This window comes from Pelecanus crispus, chromosome 1 (assembly GCF_030463565.1).
Source record: "Pelecanus crispus isolate bPelCri1 chromosome 1, bPelCri1.pri, whole genome shotgun sequence".
Taxonomy (NCBI): Eukaryota; Metazoa; Chordata; class Aves; order Pelecaniformes; family Pelecanidae; genus Pelecanus; species Pelecanus crispus.
This window is the reverse complement of record NC_134643.1, coordinates 76,677,400-76,695,494: the sequence shown is the minus strand read 5'-3', so window position 1 is coordinate 76,695,494 and position 18,095 is coordinate 76,677,400. Positions and strand designations below refer to the sequence as shown.

The following is an 18,095-nucleotide window of genomic DNA, read 5'->3' as shown; positions in this document are numbered from 1 at the left end:
ACCTGTCCCTGGCCATCAGAAGAAACTTGGTGTCCACATTGTTTGACCCCATGCCCATGGCTCAGGGTTGGAGCTGGGTGGCCTGGAGCCAGAACTGCACTCAGAGCTTTCCTTGACAACCCAGCCTTGAAGGGGGTGCCAGCTATCTGACACTTTTTAGCCATATAAAAAAGGGGGCAGAATGTCGCGTTCTGCCATGGTATTTTTTCCCCCTGCTCACTTCATTAATTATTTTCACTTTTTGAGGCCTTGAAGAAAACAGGGCAATTACAAGAACTTTTCACAGGAGTATCCTCCCAGTTACAAAACCAGGACAGGTTTTGGCCATGTAGGTTTTCAGGAAGAAGGTTATTTTTGCTGTACCTGATTGGTCCAAGGATGATCTTGTTGAGGAGATTATGGTGCAGGTTCTTGGCTGCTGTGAGGCCCATCCACTCCACAGTCAGAGAGGTGATGAGGCAAAGGACAATCCCTGCTCCAGAGAGGGTGCTGAAGACAGCTACATGGTAAGTCTAATAAAATGACAAATACATCAGTCCTAGAAATAAACACACGTTTTGCTTTTCTGCTAGGAAGTTCCCAAGGTACATGGTACCTATCAGCTAGTATGTCACATCACTTATATTCCATAATTATATTAATATAATCTTTGGGAAATAAAAGAACTATGACGGAACTGCGATTGATTAAGTTCACATAATTAGAAGATCTGGCAGTTCTAAGAACCCTCAACCTACTGATGAGTACCCTACAAGACCCTGAAGTGATAGTACTTAGAACTGTGAAGATAGACTAACTGGACAAACACAAAAGTATGCAAATTGTTAGCCAAGAAACTCAGACAACCGAAGTAGAACCTCTGAAAAATTAAGGCATTTGAGAGATGTAGGAAAGTTCCACTCTAAAGTTCAAGCACCACTAAAATTCCCAGACCAAATCCTAAACTAATCCATCATGGGCTATAACACATTTAAGCGTTCTGAAAGTTTACTATGTGGATTCCAGTGAGATATTTGTATATGAGTCAAATTTACAGCTATAAACAGATTGTATTTAAGTAGTACATTTGAAGACCTTTTTTTTCCCTGGTGGGACATTACTGGACAGCCAGTACTTAGGAAAATGAGGTCATTGACTTAGGTGTTAAAAAATCCAGATGGAAAAGTTTAGTATGAGATTCCTTCCTTTGAAAAGTCAATCATTTTTCTAATCTCAAACATGCTTCTGTTTCAGTTTTGCATGTTTGAAAAGATTGATAAAATTTGAATTGTCTTATGTTTTTTCATAAACAATTCATCCATCCTATATAATAATCAATCTTACTATATCTACCTGTCTTTCTGATCTATCTGGCTTCTAGATGAACAGCAAATGATTACTTTAGAACATTTTTTCTTTTTTCCCTGTCAAGCTCCAAGATATGGCCCACCTTATTTGTGCTCTTAACATCATCAACGTTCCTGAATTCGTTTGCATTGTCCATGGATGTCCACGTAGCAAGCCAATAGTCTATGGCTACTATAACTGAGTGTTTCAACAGCTTTGAGAAAATCATCAGAAAGAGCAAGAAAAATCCTCCAGAGGTTAGGTATCTCCAGCAGGTTTTCCATGGCATCTTTGTTCTGAGCCTCAAGACAGTTGACATATTGTCGTCTTCATCTTCTTCCTCTTCTTCCTCTGTGACTCAGACATTTGATCAAGTTAGCTTGGATTCAGTACTAAGAATTATACCTGGTTTTACTGGATTTGGTTGACTTCTTTGTTTTGAATTTTAATTCTAATGGCAAAATTGAATCTGTCACTTAAAACCAGCAAACAGTTCAGACATATTTTCATAAGACTTCCCCTGTGCTCTCTGAGCAACTCTATAGACTGTCAGTCTTTGACTAGTTACAGTTTTGGTAAAAAATATTTTTGTAAGTCAGGTCTTCAGTACTATAAGTCAGTACTTCAGTACTACTATTTATAGTAGAGACTAGGCCTTTCCCAATCTGTTCAGTTGCTTTTATTATACAGTCAGCAGAGCACTTTTGGTTACATAGAAGATTCTAGAAAGTTTTCCAAAGCTTTCCATCCAGATGCTCTGTCATCTGTTGCATGAAAGAACTCCATTTTTACTTTATTCCTGAGTACTAAAGTTTTGTCTATATAAAAGAGCACAGCTGTGGGATTAACATTTCTTCTAGTCCTACCTTTGACTATGTGATAATTGTTCACATTATAGTGAAACACAATTGGTGGAAGAATTCTGCTATGGGAAATATATATTTCACAGGTCCACAGACATTACATTTAAAAATAATTTTTTTTCCCAGGTAATAAAAATATACATCACAGCCTTGCAGCCTGCATTTGGGGAAGAGGAATGTTGACTGGCTCTTGACAGCCCTGAACTGACAGCATTTCCACCCATTCCTGATTTTGAACATTAAAAATTAATTAGTAAGTGATTTCTTGAAAGTTGCCATTCTACACTTTTTAGGACACAGAGACTTTGTGTACATTCCCTAGCTCACATAATAAGTGGATGACCTAGAATGCAATGTCAGGTTATATTTCTGCCCTGAAGTTACTGATACGTGGTTTATGATCTTCACGATGCTTTTTGCAGGCATTCTGTGGACTATATGGACATATCTTTTTTTCCCTGTGCTTTCTATCTTACCCCACAAAGAAGATACAGGTTTTTGGCAAGGCTTTCTTGCACAGACCAAAAGGAGGAGCTTGGGAATGACCTCAATTTAAACTCCTCCAAGAATTTAACTGATAAAGTGTACTGATGACTGGACATAGTAAGAGGTGTTCTGCTCAGCTCTGCCAAAGAAGCCAACATAACATTTCTATCTCCAGGGCTCTGGGGTCCAGCTCTGTCTATTGTGCAGTGATTGGAAATCTCTTCAAAATGGAGCAATCCAGGACCTACACACCTGTGACTTAAGATGACATTGCCAGATGAAACACAAGTCAGCAGTAAAGAGCCCGCTAATAGCCAGAGTGCATTCTGTGATCACTCCAGCCAACATTGCCATGATAATCCCTGCAATTAGTGCTCCTGTTGAGTTAAGGTGAAGCCTGCAGTTCACCTCTTCTCTGGCACAAACTTACTGCTTGCCAGGACTGACTACGCCATTTAGGCATGGTCTAGCATCCCAGGGATGTTCTTGATGGGTCTTGTTGCCAGCTGCCAATATGCAACCATGTGTCCCCCTCTCCCCCCCACCCCACTTTAAAAGTGACGTGAATCTGAATCTGCAGACTCTAAAACCACCAAGACTTGGGGGGAACAAGAAGCTAAGCTTGAGAACAAAGCCTAAAATTTCTCCCATAAATAGTCTCAGCTAGAAAAATAGCAGATTAACTCCATATCCAAAAAAGGAATTGAAAATAGCTACAAGTTTGATCATGTGGTGATATATCAAGAGCCCAGAACAGATGTCTCATGAGGGACAGGGTTACAGATGATCTAACATTATTGTGCCAATGACTAGGCAGAGCTACCTCAATTTGCATTAATAACAATTCTTACCATTGTTTTACTTCTACCTCACCCCTCACTACCTCCAGGCAGTATGAGTTAGCAAAGAAATTAACTTGTTGTGGTACACCTTATTCTTGCACAATATTTATAGAAATCTATGGAGAATCCCTTAAGTCATATTCTAAACAGGTTGAAGTATTGGACTTTCCACTGTTATTACCAAGTGTCATCAGCACCTTCATACTTCATTGCTAAGAACTGCCAGCTGTTTAAGTGGAAAGGCAATGATACATGGTAACAGAATAAATAAAGTGAAATGATAAAACATACCTTCATCTTCATCTTCCAGTTGTGATTTGGATTCTCTGGGGTACATGGCCCTTCTAAGAGTTTTTCTCTCAAGAGTAGTCTGGTCAGCTTCCATATCCTGTGATAAGAAAACTTATTTATTAATTTGAGAGCTTAGCTGTCTGCCATTGTGGTAGCACCAACAGTAACAGTCAAAGAGACTGTTCAGATGATTTAGCTCACAGAATGCAAAAGCACAGTATTTTAGGATTAATCTTTCAGAAGATCCTGTCTTGTCCACTTTCTTCCCTCTTTCTTCCATTGTTTCATTCCCTCTCTTCTGGAATGATAAAAACTTCAAAAATAGTCTTTAGAGAATCCTAAATGCTCATGGCAATAACGGAATAAAAGGCAAAGAGGTACTTTAGGAAGTCTTTTGGTCCACCCCTTGCCCCAGAAAAGGATCAGTTGTGCACCGCATTTCAAAAGGATGTTTGTCTAATGTGTCCTTACAAACCACCCATGACGGATATGCCACACACTTCCTAGACAATCTATTCCGATCCTTAAAGTTCCTTACAGTTTATGTGTTTTTCCCTAATGTCTAGTTTAAAACTTGCTTTCTGACATGGTTTGGTTTTTTTAGAAATTAACTGAAAAATACTTCTTTTCAGAAAGGTCATCCTTGCCCAAATACTCCTATTTACCTTCTCCAATTCTTGATCTTGGCGATTCATCAAAGTTTTCCAGTGTTCATATAGCTCAATATCCTTGGTTTGGATATCCTTTAGTGTTCCTTCTCTAAGCACCATTCCATCCTTCATTGCTATGATCTAGGGGAAAAAGCATCCAATAGGTCTACTCAGCAACACACATACCATAATCACTGACCTGGATCCTACAAGATATGTCTCAGTATTGGTGAGATTACCATTACGCAAATTTCTGTGTTCACTTTATTCAATATTTTATTAGTAACTTCTTAAGATTGTTGACACAGCTCATAAACTGAAACTTCTAGACACCATGCTTACCTGTACTTGTAAAAAGCATGGAAAGGATATAATAAGTAATAGTCATATTTGCAATTAAGTCATAATTCTCTGGTGGCTTTCAATCAAAAAACCCTACACAAATAATGTAAAAATAAAATTGTTCCTTCTACTATAACAGCCGTATTATGTAAAGTGGCAGTTAGCAACATAACATGGAATTAAGAAGGAGGGTCTCTATTGCAGAGAAAAGTAGTGATGTCATCAAGCATTATGGTGCTAACTTCAAGCGTATGTTCATCATTAGCAAATCTGCATCATGGTGGCTCTTCTCTTACCCAGTCAGCATGTGGTAGATATTGTAACTTATGTGTCACCAGAACAAGAGTCCTCTTGTCTTCTTGCAGAAACTTCAAAATCCCTTCCTGCATTAAATGATCACTTAAGTGAATGTCCAGTGCAGAGAATGGGTCATCCTGCAATCAAATCAAATTAAAAAATATTAGAACAGGATACAAAAATTAGTTTTATTTCTTTCAAGAGTTTTTTAAAAAATAGAAAGCATCTGCCATTACTAACATTTAATCTCTCTCTAATGACTAAGACCTAGTCAGAGGGCTGCACTATGAAACAGTGAGCTAGAATCCATTGCTTTTCAGTTCATAGCAATGGATTCAGTTAATTTTTTGTGTATAGATGTTTGCAGTGCTGGTGCCACACTGACAGTGTGCAGTAATCCTCATCAGGAACACCAGAACTGAAATTTCCCATCCAAATTTGAAAATGCCAGGATCCAGAGCCAAGCTTGGGCCCAATTTTGATGGGAAACTGGCACAGCAAAGATAAAGCAGAGTTAGAAACTGCTCTAATTTCCTCCCAAGTAAACTGCAGATGTGCTTGGTCTTCACTTCGAGTGACTGTGGCTAGCAACAAGACAACATTCAGATAAGGATATTAATATATAAAACACTTTTTCTCTAACAACAGAAGTCCCTGGTTAATTTTGAAGAGGCTCAAACAGCCCCTTCATGAGCAGTAGCCTCCTGAGATTCCTGACATGCCTTGAAATTAGTAACAGAGAAGGAAGTTTGTCCAAATCCACAGCACTCTGCAGGAGAGCGCTGAACCCTCAGTCTGTTCATTGCTCACAAGTAGTTGCATTATGGTGCTCCTTATCAGAAGTCCTGCTGATTTCAGTGGGACTATGTTGACAGTAGGTCACCACTGAGAGTGAGCAGAAGTTAGACAATCTGTTCTGCTCTTCCAGTGTTAATCTCTGTAGGAAATCCCACCTTCATCAGTCTCCCAGCATGTTTTGATGCTGCCTCTGGTGGATGTTTATTTCCTATAATTTGGATTTGGAGTTGAATACATGTCCCTGTAGCTTTCTAAATCTAACATTCTTTTCTAAAGCTAAACATAAGGAATTACAGTTTTATTATTAGCTTTCCATGCTCCATGTGAAAAAGAAAATTCTTACCAAGAAGACAATGTTGGTGTTCTGATAGAGTGCTCGAGCTACACAGATTCTCTGTCGTTGGCCGCCACTTAAATTAATCCCCTAATAAGTATAATGGATCAGAAATATGCATCTTTGAATAAATATTATGATAGGACTTTGGAAATATGATTTTTTTACAATTATACAGAGTTCCAATAATAATAAAAAGCTTTGTTAAAATGCTAATCCTGTTGATAAACAAGCATAATCCTCATACAATATCAGAAGAAAAATGACTATTCAGCAACTAAGCATGGGTAAATGTAAATCATGAAGAGCTTCTCTAAGCACAGTAGGCTTCTTAGATTGAAAAGTGCAACCAATACTAGCATCAAATTCTTTGGGAAAAAATAGGAGGCTGTGATCAAAAAATCACATTTGAGAAACTGCTGAAGAAGGAAAAAATTTTGAACTTTTTTTGCAGTAACCCCTGGTGAATTACAATTATTTACCAGGCTGGCAGCCCAATACAGGCTAGTCTGTCTGACTGACATCAGAGAGTGCCTTCTTAATACATAGGCTAAGCAGACATAAAACTGTCCATATTATTTACCCTTTCTCCAATTTCTGTCTGATCACCAAATGGTAGTAAGTCAATGTCAGGCTGCAGAGAGCACGCATCTGTAACAGCTTTGTACCTGTAAAAACAATATGGTCACTGCAATTATTTAACGAGCCACTTTGCTAACACAAAAACTTCCAGCTCCAATTCACTGCTAAGTTATTATGGCTCCATGGTTGGATAATTGCAGAAATAAGTAGGGCAAAATGATTATTCAGCAACTAATCATGGAGCACTGTAAAATAAGCCTTGTAAAAAAACTGACATATTTATTAGAGATCGTTATTGGCAAGCCTACTTTTTAAAGATTCAGTTACATAAATTATTGAGTACCTTCCTCCCTATCATGGAGCTGTTTTGCTGGACTCTGGAGTATTTGAAGCCATTTTCCAATGAGTTGTTATTCTTCCCCCTTTAGGTGCCTCTTCATTTACTTCAGTGTGACATTACAGGACAAAGGATCCTTACAGTGCTTCTGATCTTGCCAGAATCAGGAAACCACTTGCAAAAACTTGAAATTTGTTGTGAGATTTTTAGGTCTCAGCAGATGAATAAGCAGCTGGGATCAGACTATTTGGTGTAATTCAGCCTTGCCCCTTTGACACGAGTGAAGTTAGGCTGATGGATGCAGTAGCTGAAGAATCTGGTCCCTGAAATTTTACATGTTTATCTGGATTTTGAGATATTTGGTCATTGCTAAGTTTTACTGAGTGGGAATGGAGTCATACATCTTAACAAAGCACACACTGAGAGGAATGGGATGTATTCCTAATAACTTAAACCAAAGAGAGTGTTGCCTTTGAAAACATCAGCAATTTGTTTTCCTTAGGTCAAGTCACTTTTTCCACTGCATTTGTTAGCTGACCTTTTAGAAGGACACATGAAGCAAGTTCTGGATAGGCGCAACAGAAGCTGTGTACCTCAGCTTTCACACTCCTTTCTCCTCAATTTCTAAAGGAAGAATTAAGGTTATTTTCTTGAGGCACCCCATCTTCATATGTGCAGTGTTTTTGTAAAGTGGCTGCTCCAGTAACTTGATCACAGCAGCATTAGCGCATAAACTTGGTGGAAACATGCCTAGTATCACTATTTCCAGAGTCCTCTGGCAACCTCAGGCTCCATTAAACAAAATAAAAACATGTCAGTAGTCTCCAAAGATGGGATTCATCTCACCTGACTTTAGCAGCTTGGAAAATACACATATGGCTTCTGTTGTATTCCATGGAGACCCACTGCCATTGTGTGATTTCTCACAAACTTCTTCGACATGCACTCTGGTTAGAGGGGAAGCCTTGAAAGGCTAATTTAAAACAGAAACCTTCCTTTGAGATGGCTAAAGTCAGGTTAGCTAAATCCACCCCAGGATTAATGTGCATTTTTCAGAATCTACAAACATCCTCCAGAAGGAGAAGCCAAAAACCTCTTTAAAAGAAGCTGCCAGGTGTTTTTTCAAGGGGGTTGATATTTACCTCTGTTTATTAAATGGGCTCCCAAAGATAATGTTCTCCTCCACGGTTGCATTCAGCAGCCACGGCTTCTGAGCTGCGTAAGCCACTGAATATCTGTTTCTATTGTAGACAGATAAAGAGCATTAGTAAAAAGGAAAGCAGCTGAAATGTCTGAGAATCATTTTTTTCAAAATTAATTTTATGAATGTGCATTCATAAAAATATAGGGAAACACATAGGCAAAGCAACTGTTACAAAAGAGAAGGGAAGAATTTTAAATTAGATGCTTTTGTTAGAACAGCACCCACTCTCTCCCCTGATGGCAAAATCTACACTCTAGGTTGTATTCTATTCTACTATAAATGGCTGGTACCTACCTCAATTTAGTAACTGCAATATCAATCCAAAGGCAAATTATAAATAATCAAAATTAATAAATTCTCACAAGAATAGTTCTTTGGTATTTTTTTCTCTGACATCAAAACAGGTGGTGAAAAGGCACTGTTCAAATGGCATCAGGCCACTTGATTTGCTGATTTCTGAAGTTTTAGATTATGTGACTGGGCACATGAAATACTTTTTTCTCAGCAAATGTTTTTTTCCTTTAAGTCTATTAGATCCTCAGTGGACGGACATGATATTGGAAAAGAGAACAGTTCAATACAGATTGGGAAGGAATCACTACAGTCTCCCAAGTACTTATCAGATGTACTTTAAATATATCTAAATACCTAATGAAATGTGTACAATAGGGGTATGAATGTTCTTTACTTCTGGCCATTTTACCTATGTATGGCAAAAAAGGTCATGTAATTTCAGATGTTTTTGCCCGAGATGTGTGAGGAAGGAGGTGTGAACTGGTAATGGCTTGTGGATCTGAACACTTATCTTCCTTCTCAGTCTCTTTGCTGGTATTGCTTCAAAACAAACATATGATATAGCTTTGTATGTAAGCATCTAGGATTTGCTGTTGAGAGAGAGGGTGCTAGGGTATGAGAAATAGCTAGTTAGAAGCAGTCAGTAGTATCCCCAACATTTTAGGAGTTTTAGCAGTTCAGTATGCACTAGTATAAAATATGTCGTCAGGATTATCAGGTAGCAAATCATGGTGTGGCTCCCAACCACAGCTATGTGTGCCACTACTTCTCTATCATTTATGACATGTTATTAGTTTAGCTTGTCCTTCTTTTAAACCTGCAGGCCCTTTCACTGAAGCCAGGGGTGGAGCCATTGCTTGACTTCAGCTGGAGCACAGCCGGTTCCTTTCACACGCTGTGTGCCCTGCTCAGTCACACAGCTGTCAAGCTGGGTTACAAGCAACACAAAACCCAGTGCTGATCAGAAAAGATGCAAACACATGGGAGGGTATACATAATGATGTCTTCCATCTAGAGGCCCTGTCTTGCAAGATACGGGGCACACTAAACTCCCAGTGATGTCAAATGGGAGCTGGGAGCACTGAACATCTTTCAGGTAAGACTGAGGTAGTGGTACAATGGCTGGAGAAGATTGGGATCCACTGGATTTAACACAATCTGTCAGTTAATCCTACCGTAAATTATTATCAACATGGTAAGAAAACACAGAGATGGCCGAAGGGTACAAAGATGAAGGTTTGAGGAAATTCTGAAGAAATGAATGAGTGTATCATGATACACTAGAAACAGAAATAATACCTTCTGGATGCTTCAAAAGAAGGTTCAGTTTCATTTACACTGTAAGTTATGGTAAATGACATTTAGTAAGCAGAAAATATAGAGAATAACATTTTGTGTAAGTTTTCTATACAGGGAAACTGCAGTTAAGCACATATTTTAAGAACTCAACATCACTTTGGGTTTTTTTGTACTTAAAGCGAAAATAAACAAGGTCTAATTAAAAGTATATACCTTTTCTAAATACAACAGTTTCATATCTATAGTGCATAGTGGCTAAACAGGCAAATTATGTTGTTAGGACATGTATTAAAAATGAAAAGTGTATTGTAAAACCTATTAAAAGTTAAATTCTTAATATTGCCTGGGCATATAAAAGGTTGACAAGCAATAAGTTAGCTTCTCCACACAGTTCTGCCAATGAGCTGCAAAAGTTGGTAACTAATGCTGAATTTCTCCTGAAGCAAAGATAAGCTTCGCAGATACAGTTTTGCAAGGTACAAACACACTTTTGCATCAGAACAGATTTGGAACCTGTTTATAGCAGTAAGGCTGCATTAAGCCATGCACTACAATGCCTAGGCTTTTCTTGTTAACCTCCACTTCATAAGGATCATATCCATGAAACACATTTTGAAGAACATGCAATGGCAGTAATGATATGAATGATTTTGCAGCTCCCTCTGTTTGTTAATTGACTTATTAACAGTGTTGAGGGCATGGAACGGCAGTCAAAGCAGTTCTGGACCAGCGATGGTGCTCGTGTCCAGGCATGATGACACATCACTGCAAAGTGCAAAACCTAAAAGAGTAAGTTTATGCCAGGTAAATGGAAACAGACATTAGAAGGGACTAGAAAAATGGTATTAATGTGTTATTTGCCTGACTTAAAAAAAACCCAAACAAACAAATCCTCCCCTCCCAAGTCTATGAATCCTCCAGATGTAATAATTTACTGCTAAGACAGAAATGTCTGCTTGCCTGCTGGGATATCAGTAACTGCAGCTGCACTCATAAGCAGAGGATCCAAGTCTGGCAAAGGGCATAAAAATTCTAATAGCAGAGCCCTTGTAATGCCAGACTCATGTATTAAGCGTCTTCCCAACATGCCAGAACTGAGACAGGTTGCTTTCTGTGCTGCACATCAGCTCCCTAAGAACTTTGATAATTCATGCCTCCTAAAGTGCACAGTGTGTTTCCTTTGTGCACCAATCACCAGAAAAAATATTACATCAGAGATGAATAAGCCCTGTTGGTTTTCTCAGAAGGGTCAGAGAGCCATAAATTGAGGCTCAAGACAGACATTGCTTCACCAAAATTCATCCTTTATTCAGCAGAAGTTTCCAGTCTTCTCTACAGTGGAAAAAAGTTACAAGAAAGCAAAAGATTGAGTGTAATGAGAGATTAAAAAGAGGCCAGAAATTAGGTCAAACCAAACAAAAAAGAAGAAAACCTAAATTTCCTCATTTAAAAAACCCCAAACTTCTATCAGCAGAGTATTGCAATGGTAGAGAAAGGGATAATGCTTTCATGTATACATTTGGGAGTGCCCTCTGAAGTACAATTTTACAAAAACTGGGCAAAAGCCTTGCAAGACCCCTTGCAATTCCATACCAGATTTAATATGCTTCCCATTAATATCAAATAGATTATCCGAATGAGCAAGGACTAATTTTAGGATCTCAGTTTCTTAAACTCTTCTTCCTTGGTTAGAAATTTCATTCCATGCTTAGCTTGACAAATACATTTTAATTTGCACAAATAATGAGTGAGATTTCTGTGAGAACCCACGTTCATTAATAATCTCATGAATAAACACATATAAGACCTTTGCTGAGCTGGGGCCTTCACAAATAAGGGGATGAAATATTTGGTCTTCTACTTTATTACTCTACTGAATCTGAAAGTGCGATGCGATTGCAGGGCATGGGAGTAGGCTGAAAATGAAGCTCCTGAGGTTTCTAAAAAGAGTATTTTATTTGCATGCTGGGATTAGTAATCTCTGCTCTAATTTCTTCATTTATTGAAATGTGGCTATTTATACTGATTTTTATTCTGTACTATAAAATATACATATTCCTCAAAATGGGGTGTGGTAAGTTCAAGTCTGAAATGGTAGGAAAGACCAAACTGATTAGATTGATTATTTATAAGATTTTGAATATATAAGCTGAAATGAACTTACATCAAGGTTTTAAGAAAAAGTCAGAAGAGACCTTGTTGAAGTTTGGACAACTTTTATGCTAACTCTGGACATTTTAAAATAGACTAACACATCGCCAACCAGGTCCAGATTCCCTCAACTTAAAAAACGAAAATGAAGGAGAAAAAGGGGATACAAAATCTCTAGGATACCACTGAATGAACCATTTCCTCTGCTAATATACGCAAGAGCTTTGAGGCAACACAAGGACTGATCATCTACACAAATACTATCTGGCAGTTTGGAGGAATTTATTCCTGTCCCTGCAACCAGCCATAGCAGCACCGCAGCGCTACCAGGTATGCTGACTTTGGCTACTGATATTTATCTGGCCGACCATTTATCCATCTGTGGATAATGACCTTCAATGTTTTCTATGAGTTACTGTGGTTGCAACCTTTTGGTAAGTAGTTATACTTGTAATCTTTCTGAGGGGAGCACTGACTTTTCCTAATTTTTTTTGAAGCCTTCCATAGCTTGAGGGCAGAACAGGCCATTTAGGAGGACTGATTTTGTAATTCTCATGTTTCCCATGTTTTTCACTTAGTACACAACAACCTGTTTGCACAGAAACCAGTTCAATGTACAGAAAAGGTATATGAAGTGAAGGGCTTCCACTTAGCCACTCTTCTTTGCTTGGTGGTCTGAGAAGACAGTTCAGTTAACTGTTTGGCTTAGTATGGATGAGGGGAATACATGTGTCTGCATATTTCCCACATCTGGCCCTGTATAGACTTAATAGCTAATAACTCAGATCTGAAACAGACTTAGCCGAATCACTGCATCCAGCTAGCCTCATGCTTCAGTGTTTAAGAATTCTCTCTAGCTGATTGCTCACTGGGAAAACAAAAGTTCCTTCTCTAAGGTTTGTAATGTATCCGAGGCATGTCTCATATAACTGGGAAGAACTGAGGTCTGGCCCATAAGATTTGCCCTGGCCAAGATCTCTTACAGAAAGACACACTAACATGCTTTCTTTCCCTAAGATTCCAAACCAGTGACAACCCTGGCAATAGGACAGACAGCTCTCACTGCAGTCAACCACAACAGCAACCAGATATTCAAGCCCCATGATGGGCTTTCACAATGATGCATTGCAGGATTACCCCAATATAATTGGGGCTGAAATCTGATCCATCATTACTATTACTGTGTTGTTATACCTGAATTGGTTGGGGAATTCACCTAGCCTGCATTTCATCCCTGGATCAGTAGCTGCGTTAGTCATGCATGTGGAATCACATGGAAAGGGATTTAAGAGAGTAAATAGGACCTTTATGAGGGTTTTGTAAAGTATAGGATCCACTTAAATACCTGAAGTATCCTTCTGTATTCATCTGTCTGTCAGGCAGTCTGAAATCATCAGCAAAACATAACCATGTTTGCATCAGCTATATCACAGTACCACATTATGGTTTGCAATGAAAAAAAGTCGCTCAGTAAGGCCTGAGATGCTTGCTGAAACCTGAGTTACCTGTTTGGTTATGTACAGACTGCTAATGAACTGACAATATCATCTTAATCCCTCTTGAACAATGTGAAACTTAACTAGTATTTCATAATCTTTCTCTAGTATCTTTCTAAGATTTCTCTCTTTGTCTAATCTTCCTAAGATTCCATATATTTCTCTAGGACAAATTTGATTCTTTCTCAAATATACCTTTGAAAACTGTGAGAATAATTTCAAGGTACACTCTATTTACTCCTTGTATTTTCTTAAACTATTCAGAAGAAAATGCCTGATTGTGAAGTCAAAACCTGCATTACATGTCTCAAAGAAATTAACTGTGCTAAGTCACATATTCTTCTTCCTTCAAAGCTTAAACTCACATATAATTAAACTAAAGTTAGTCTTGCCTTGGCTCCAACTGTACCTGCTACTCCAGTGAGATCATACGTTTAGAATAGCAGACAGTGAAATATGGCTGGGGAACAAAAAATGCCACACATACTAACACAGGAAAAACAAAAATATCCAGCCTGCAACACTGCTGTAAGAAAAAGATGACAAAGGAGGTTACTATTCAAGGGATGGGGCAACAAAGTGTTGGTCTCTGTGACAAAATTCACCCTTTCTCCTCAAAAAGCTAATTAAGAAGACTTTGGCTTGGCAGTTTTAAGGAAACAGAAATGATCGTTAAAATAAAAGAACAAGCCTTGGGGTTACAGCACATCCCTTCCACAGCCTCTGCCCTGCCTAGGCTGGAAGAGTGGTTGCTGCCCCACCTAGTCGCCATAGGAAGTTCTCATCCACTGGGTCTGAATCCATGTGGATGCTGAGGCCTGACCCCACTAGCAGTTCCCTCTTCAGGAACAGCTTCTTCCGTCTTTAGGTATTTGGCGTCCTCAGGCTGCTTTCTGAACATATTACTGTGAAGAGTAACACTGACTTACATAGGCAAGCCTTGGGCAGTTACCAGGGAAGGGGAAAAGCATTGCTCTCATGTTATTAGATCACCTTTCTTTTCTGCTAGCAGCAGCATCAGTGAGTGGGAAAGACAGCCTTTCCTGTATGCTGGTACCCCACACATACGTCTCGACTGAAGAAGCTCCAGCCTGTCATGCTTTCGCAGGTGTGTATAGGAGCAGCACAGCAATGCTGTCCTCAATTATAGTGAGTACCGTAAATCTAGAGCTGACTCCCACCACTGAAGACTCTCGGATAACAGGAATAGTATATGCTTTCTATTCAGGTCATTTGCTAGGGCTAATATATTAGATATTAATCACCAGACTATCCTCTTTCCCTTCCTGATGCAGTCCGCTCTGAACCGTGAACAGAACAGCAATGAAAATCCTTCATAAGTTTGCAGGTGATGCCTTCCAGAGAGGATCTGGGTGATGACAATTATTTAACATGCAGTTCTGAGGCATGAAGTTTACATTTCTCACAGCAAAACCCAACTACCTCTTTCTTAAATGAATACAGAAATTAATAGCTATATGAAACATACTTGCTCCAGTGAACTTTTCCCTCCAGCGTCTGCATCTCTCCCAATATAGCAAGGAGAAGTGATGACTTGCCACAGCCAACCTGACCCACAATCATTGTCATCTGACCTGTGATAATAATAATAATAACAAATATATTTTCAAAAAAGAATAAAAAAATTCTACTCAAGTCCACAAGGCCCAACTCGATCCAGTTCTACAGCACTTGAAATGGTTAATTTGTTAGCATCCACTATGTAAATGGGCAATATTGCATGTATTCATCTATGGAAATATACATTAATGGACAGTACACAATAATCTCCAAAGGAATGAGACTATTGCTTTGACAGACATTATCATACATTGTATGGGAGTGTGTTACTTTATGGAAGTTATTTAGGGTCAAATGATATAAAGCAAGAAGTGATTATTCAGTCTGTGGTTCCATGAAAATTTGAGCCGATCTAAAAAGTGACTGCACCTGAAAGAAGATCCATTACTCTTTTCTGCTTTGCTGTACTCCTCCTTTCCCCACTACCACCTTCCTACCTTCAGTCCTACTCTGTAGTGGTAATGGTGTGTCTCAGATCTTCCCATTAACTAACTGAACTCACTAACTGTGCTAGCTAGTGCATTTGCCAGGTAAGCTTCTCACTAGCTGGGGAGTTAATGGTCTCATTCATTCTAAAGGAGGTAAATCTTAGACTGGCTCACCCGGCTTGTAAACCCATGGCCTTAGATTGTAAACTCCTTGGAGCGAAGACCTTCTGCTGGTATTGTATGTTGCACTGGGCCAGCACAAAGAAGTGTTGTTTATCCATGTATAGGACACCTAATGCTACAGTGAAACAAATGATATAGATTTTGGGATTCTGTATAGTACTTTGGAATTACTTAATAACTATGTGATATCGAAGATGTGTCAACCTAACTTAATAAGCTATTTTAAAACTAAGCACTTGATAGGATATAGAAATAAAATATAAGACTATTTAATAACATTAAATACCAACAGAGAGTGCTAGGAATTTTACAGTAATGCTACTACTACTACTGCTGCTGCTACTACTACTGTTGCTACTACTACTGCTGCTACTAACAACAAAAGTAATAATAATTTGCTACTTTTTGCACTTGCTATGTAAGTCTTCCAAAACAAATCAATGTTTTGTAAACCTATGAAACTCCTAGACAAAAGACATTGAGGATGCAAGAGATGGCAGGAGCTCAGCTGGACAAAGAGAAATTCATTGAAAGAGAAATTAATTGAGGATTTCTTGACAGACAAACTGTGTGAGGCTCAAGGAATTCTCTGAGATGAAAATAGTTGTGAACTGGGAGACTGTAATGTTGAAGAATGGTAGGAGAAGTATAATATACTACTGCTGTGTCTCTGTGCACCCACTGGTAGCCACTGCTGGAAATAAAATACTGAATTAGATGGACCCTTGGTTTGAACGAGTCTGGAGTTCTCCCTCTTTCTTTTTTTAATTTGTCTATTAAAAATAATCCTGAATTTTTTTGCAACCATCTTTTTCATATTTATGCTTACTCTTGACTTTGTTCCTGCTATTATAAAAACTATATAAACTATATAAACTATATTGGTATTGTCATGATTTAGCCCCAGCCAGCAACTAAGCACCACGCAGCTGCTCGCTCACTCCCCCTACCCCGATGGGATGGGAGAGAGAATCGGAGGAGTAAGAGTGAAAAAACCCACTCCTGGGTTGAGATAAGAACAGTTTAATAACTGAAATAAGGTAAAAATAATAATAACAATATAATAATGATAATAATAATAACAATATACAAAGCAAGTGATGCACAATGCGATTGCTCACCACCTGCCGACCGATACCCAGACAGTTCCCAAGCAGCGATCGCTGCTCCCCAGCCAACCCTCCACAGTTTATATACTGAGCATGACGTCATATGGTATGGAATAGCCCTTTGGTCAGTTTGGATCAACTATTCTGGCTGTGCCCCCTCCCAGTTTCTTGTGCACCTGGCAGAGCATGGGAAGCTGAAAAGTCCTTGACCAGTGTAAGCAGTACTTAGCAACAACTAAAAAAATCAGCGTGTTATCAACATTCTTCTCCTCCTAAATCCAAAACACAGCACTATGCCTGCTACTAGGAAGAAAATTAACTCTATCCCAGCCGAAACCAGGACAGGTATATAAAAAACATGTAATTTTTTGTTTACTTATAGTACTGTAGGTTAATGATACAGCTATATGACCAATACAGTTCATGACCTTGTATAAATTTTTAACGTTCATTTTTTCTTATAAAAATCTAAATTTGTGGTTATGTGCTTTTTACAAAATCAAGAAATGGAATTAGTAGCAATTTGATTTACACATTTCATGTTTAAGATGTGCATTTATCCTACCTGTTGGGATTCTGATATTTATGTTGGACAATGTAGCTAAACCGCTTCCCCATGAAAAGTATCCATTGGTCACCTACAAAACAATTACCACATGTCAGACACATAAACACATGAGGGAAAAAAGAATGTCTAGTTTGGATTTAAAATATGTTACTAAAATAAATCTGTAATAGATACGGTGAGGTATGCTCATACACAAAAAAGCAAGTTAAGTTAGTAAAGATTGCCAAACTCAGAAAAGTTTGTGAGTAAGAAAAGTTATATACACAAATATATACACTGTATGAAATGCAATAAAGGGATGATCTTGAGTTGAACTCTATTTACCAAATACTTTCATTCTTTCAAGTATAAGATTAAAGACAAAGAATAATGATCACAAGACCTCACAGGTGACAATCTAAATAGCATAGCTTATCAAGGAATGAATCATTCTGCATATTGTGATATATGGCCCCTTGTGAATGTATTCCCAAAGTACAAATTGAATTTTCACAAGGTTTATGCTGGACATAAGAAAAATGTTCCCCAGTGGATCCTAGCCTTTTTGTGCATACTTCCTTTGGAGTTGACAGGGCCATGAAACATTCTTTGCACAGAGCACATACGTGGGGAAAAGTTGGCCAACATGACTGAA

The 18,095-nt window shown here is 38.5% G+C and overlaps 1 protein-coding gene across 2 annotated transcripts in view; it reads right to left on the bottom strand.

Annotated features, from left to right (window-relative positions):
- Positions 1-18,095, bottom strand: part of ABCC9 (ATP binding cassette subfamily C member 9) — a 67,575-nt gene that overhangs the window by 21,839 nt on the left and 27,641 nt on the right. For both annotated transcript variants that reach the window (XM_075728107.1, XM_075728106.1), the window contains exons 15-25: positions 17,459-17,531; positions 15,082-15,187; positions 9,946-9,984; positions 8,291-8,389; positions 6,813-6,897; positions 6,239-6,319; positions 5,097-5,234; positions 4,474-4,599; positions 3,809-3,905; positions 1,448-1,677; positions 364-512 (exon numbers count right to left, since the gene is read on the bottom strand). In XM_075728107.1, the coding sequence (XP_075584222.1) occupies positions 364-512; positions 1,448-1,677; positions 3,809-3,905; positions 4,474-4,599; positions 5,097-5,234; positions 6,239-6,319; positions 6,813-6,897; positions 8,291-8,389; positions 9,946-9,984; positions 15,082-15,187; positions 17,459-17,531 (1,223 nt within the window). The remainder of the gene's footprint in view (positions 1-363; positions 513-1,447; positions 1,678-3,808; positions 3,906-4,473; positions 4,600-5,096; positions 5,235-6,238; positions 6,320-6,812; positions 6,898-8,290; positions 8,390-9,945; positions 9,985-15,081; positions 15,188-17,458; positions 17,532-18,095) is intronic.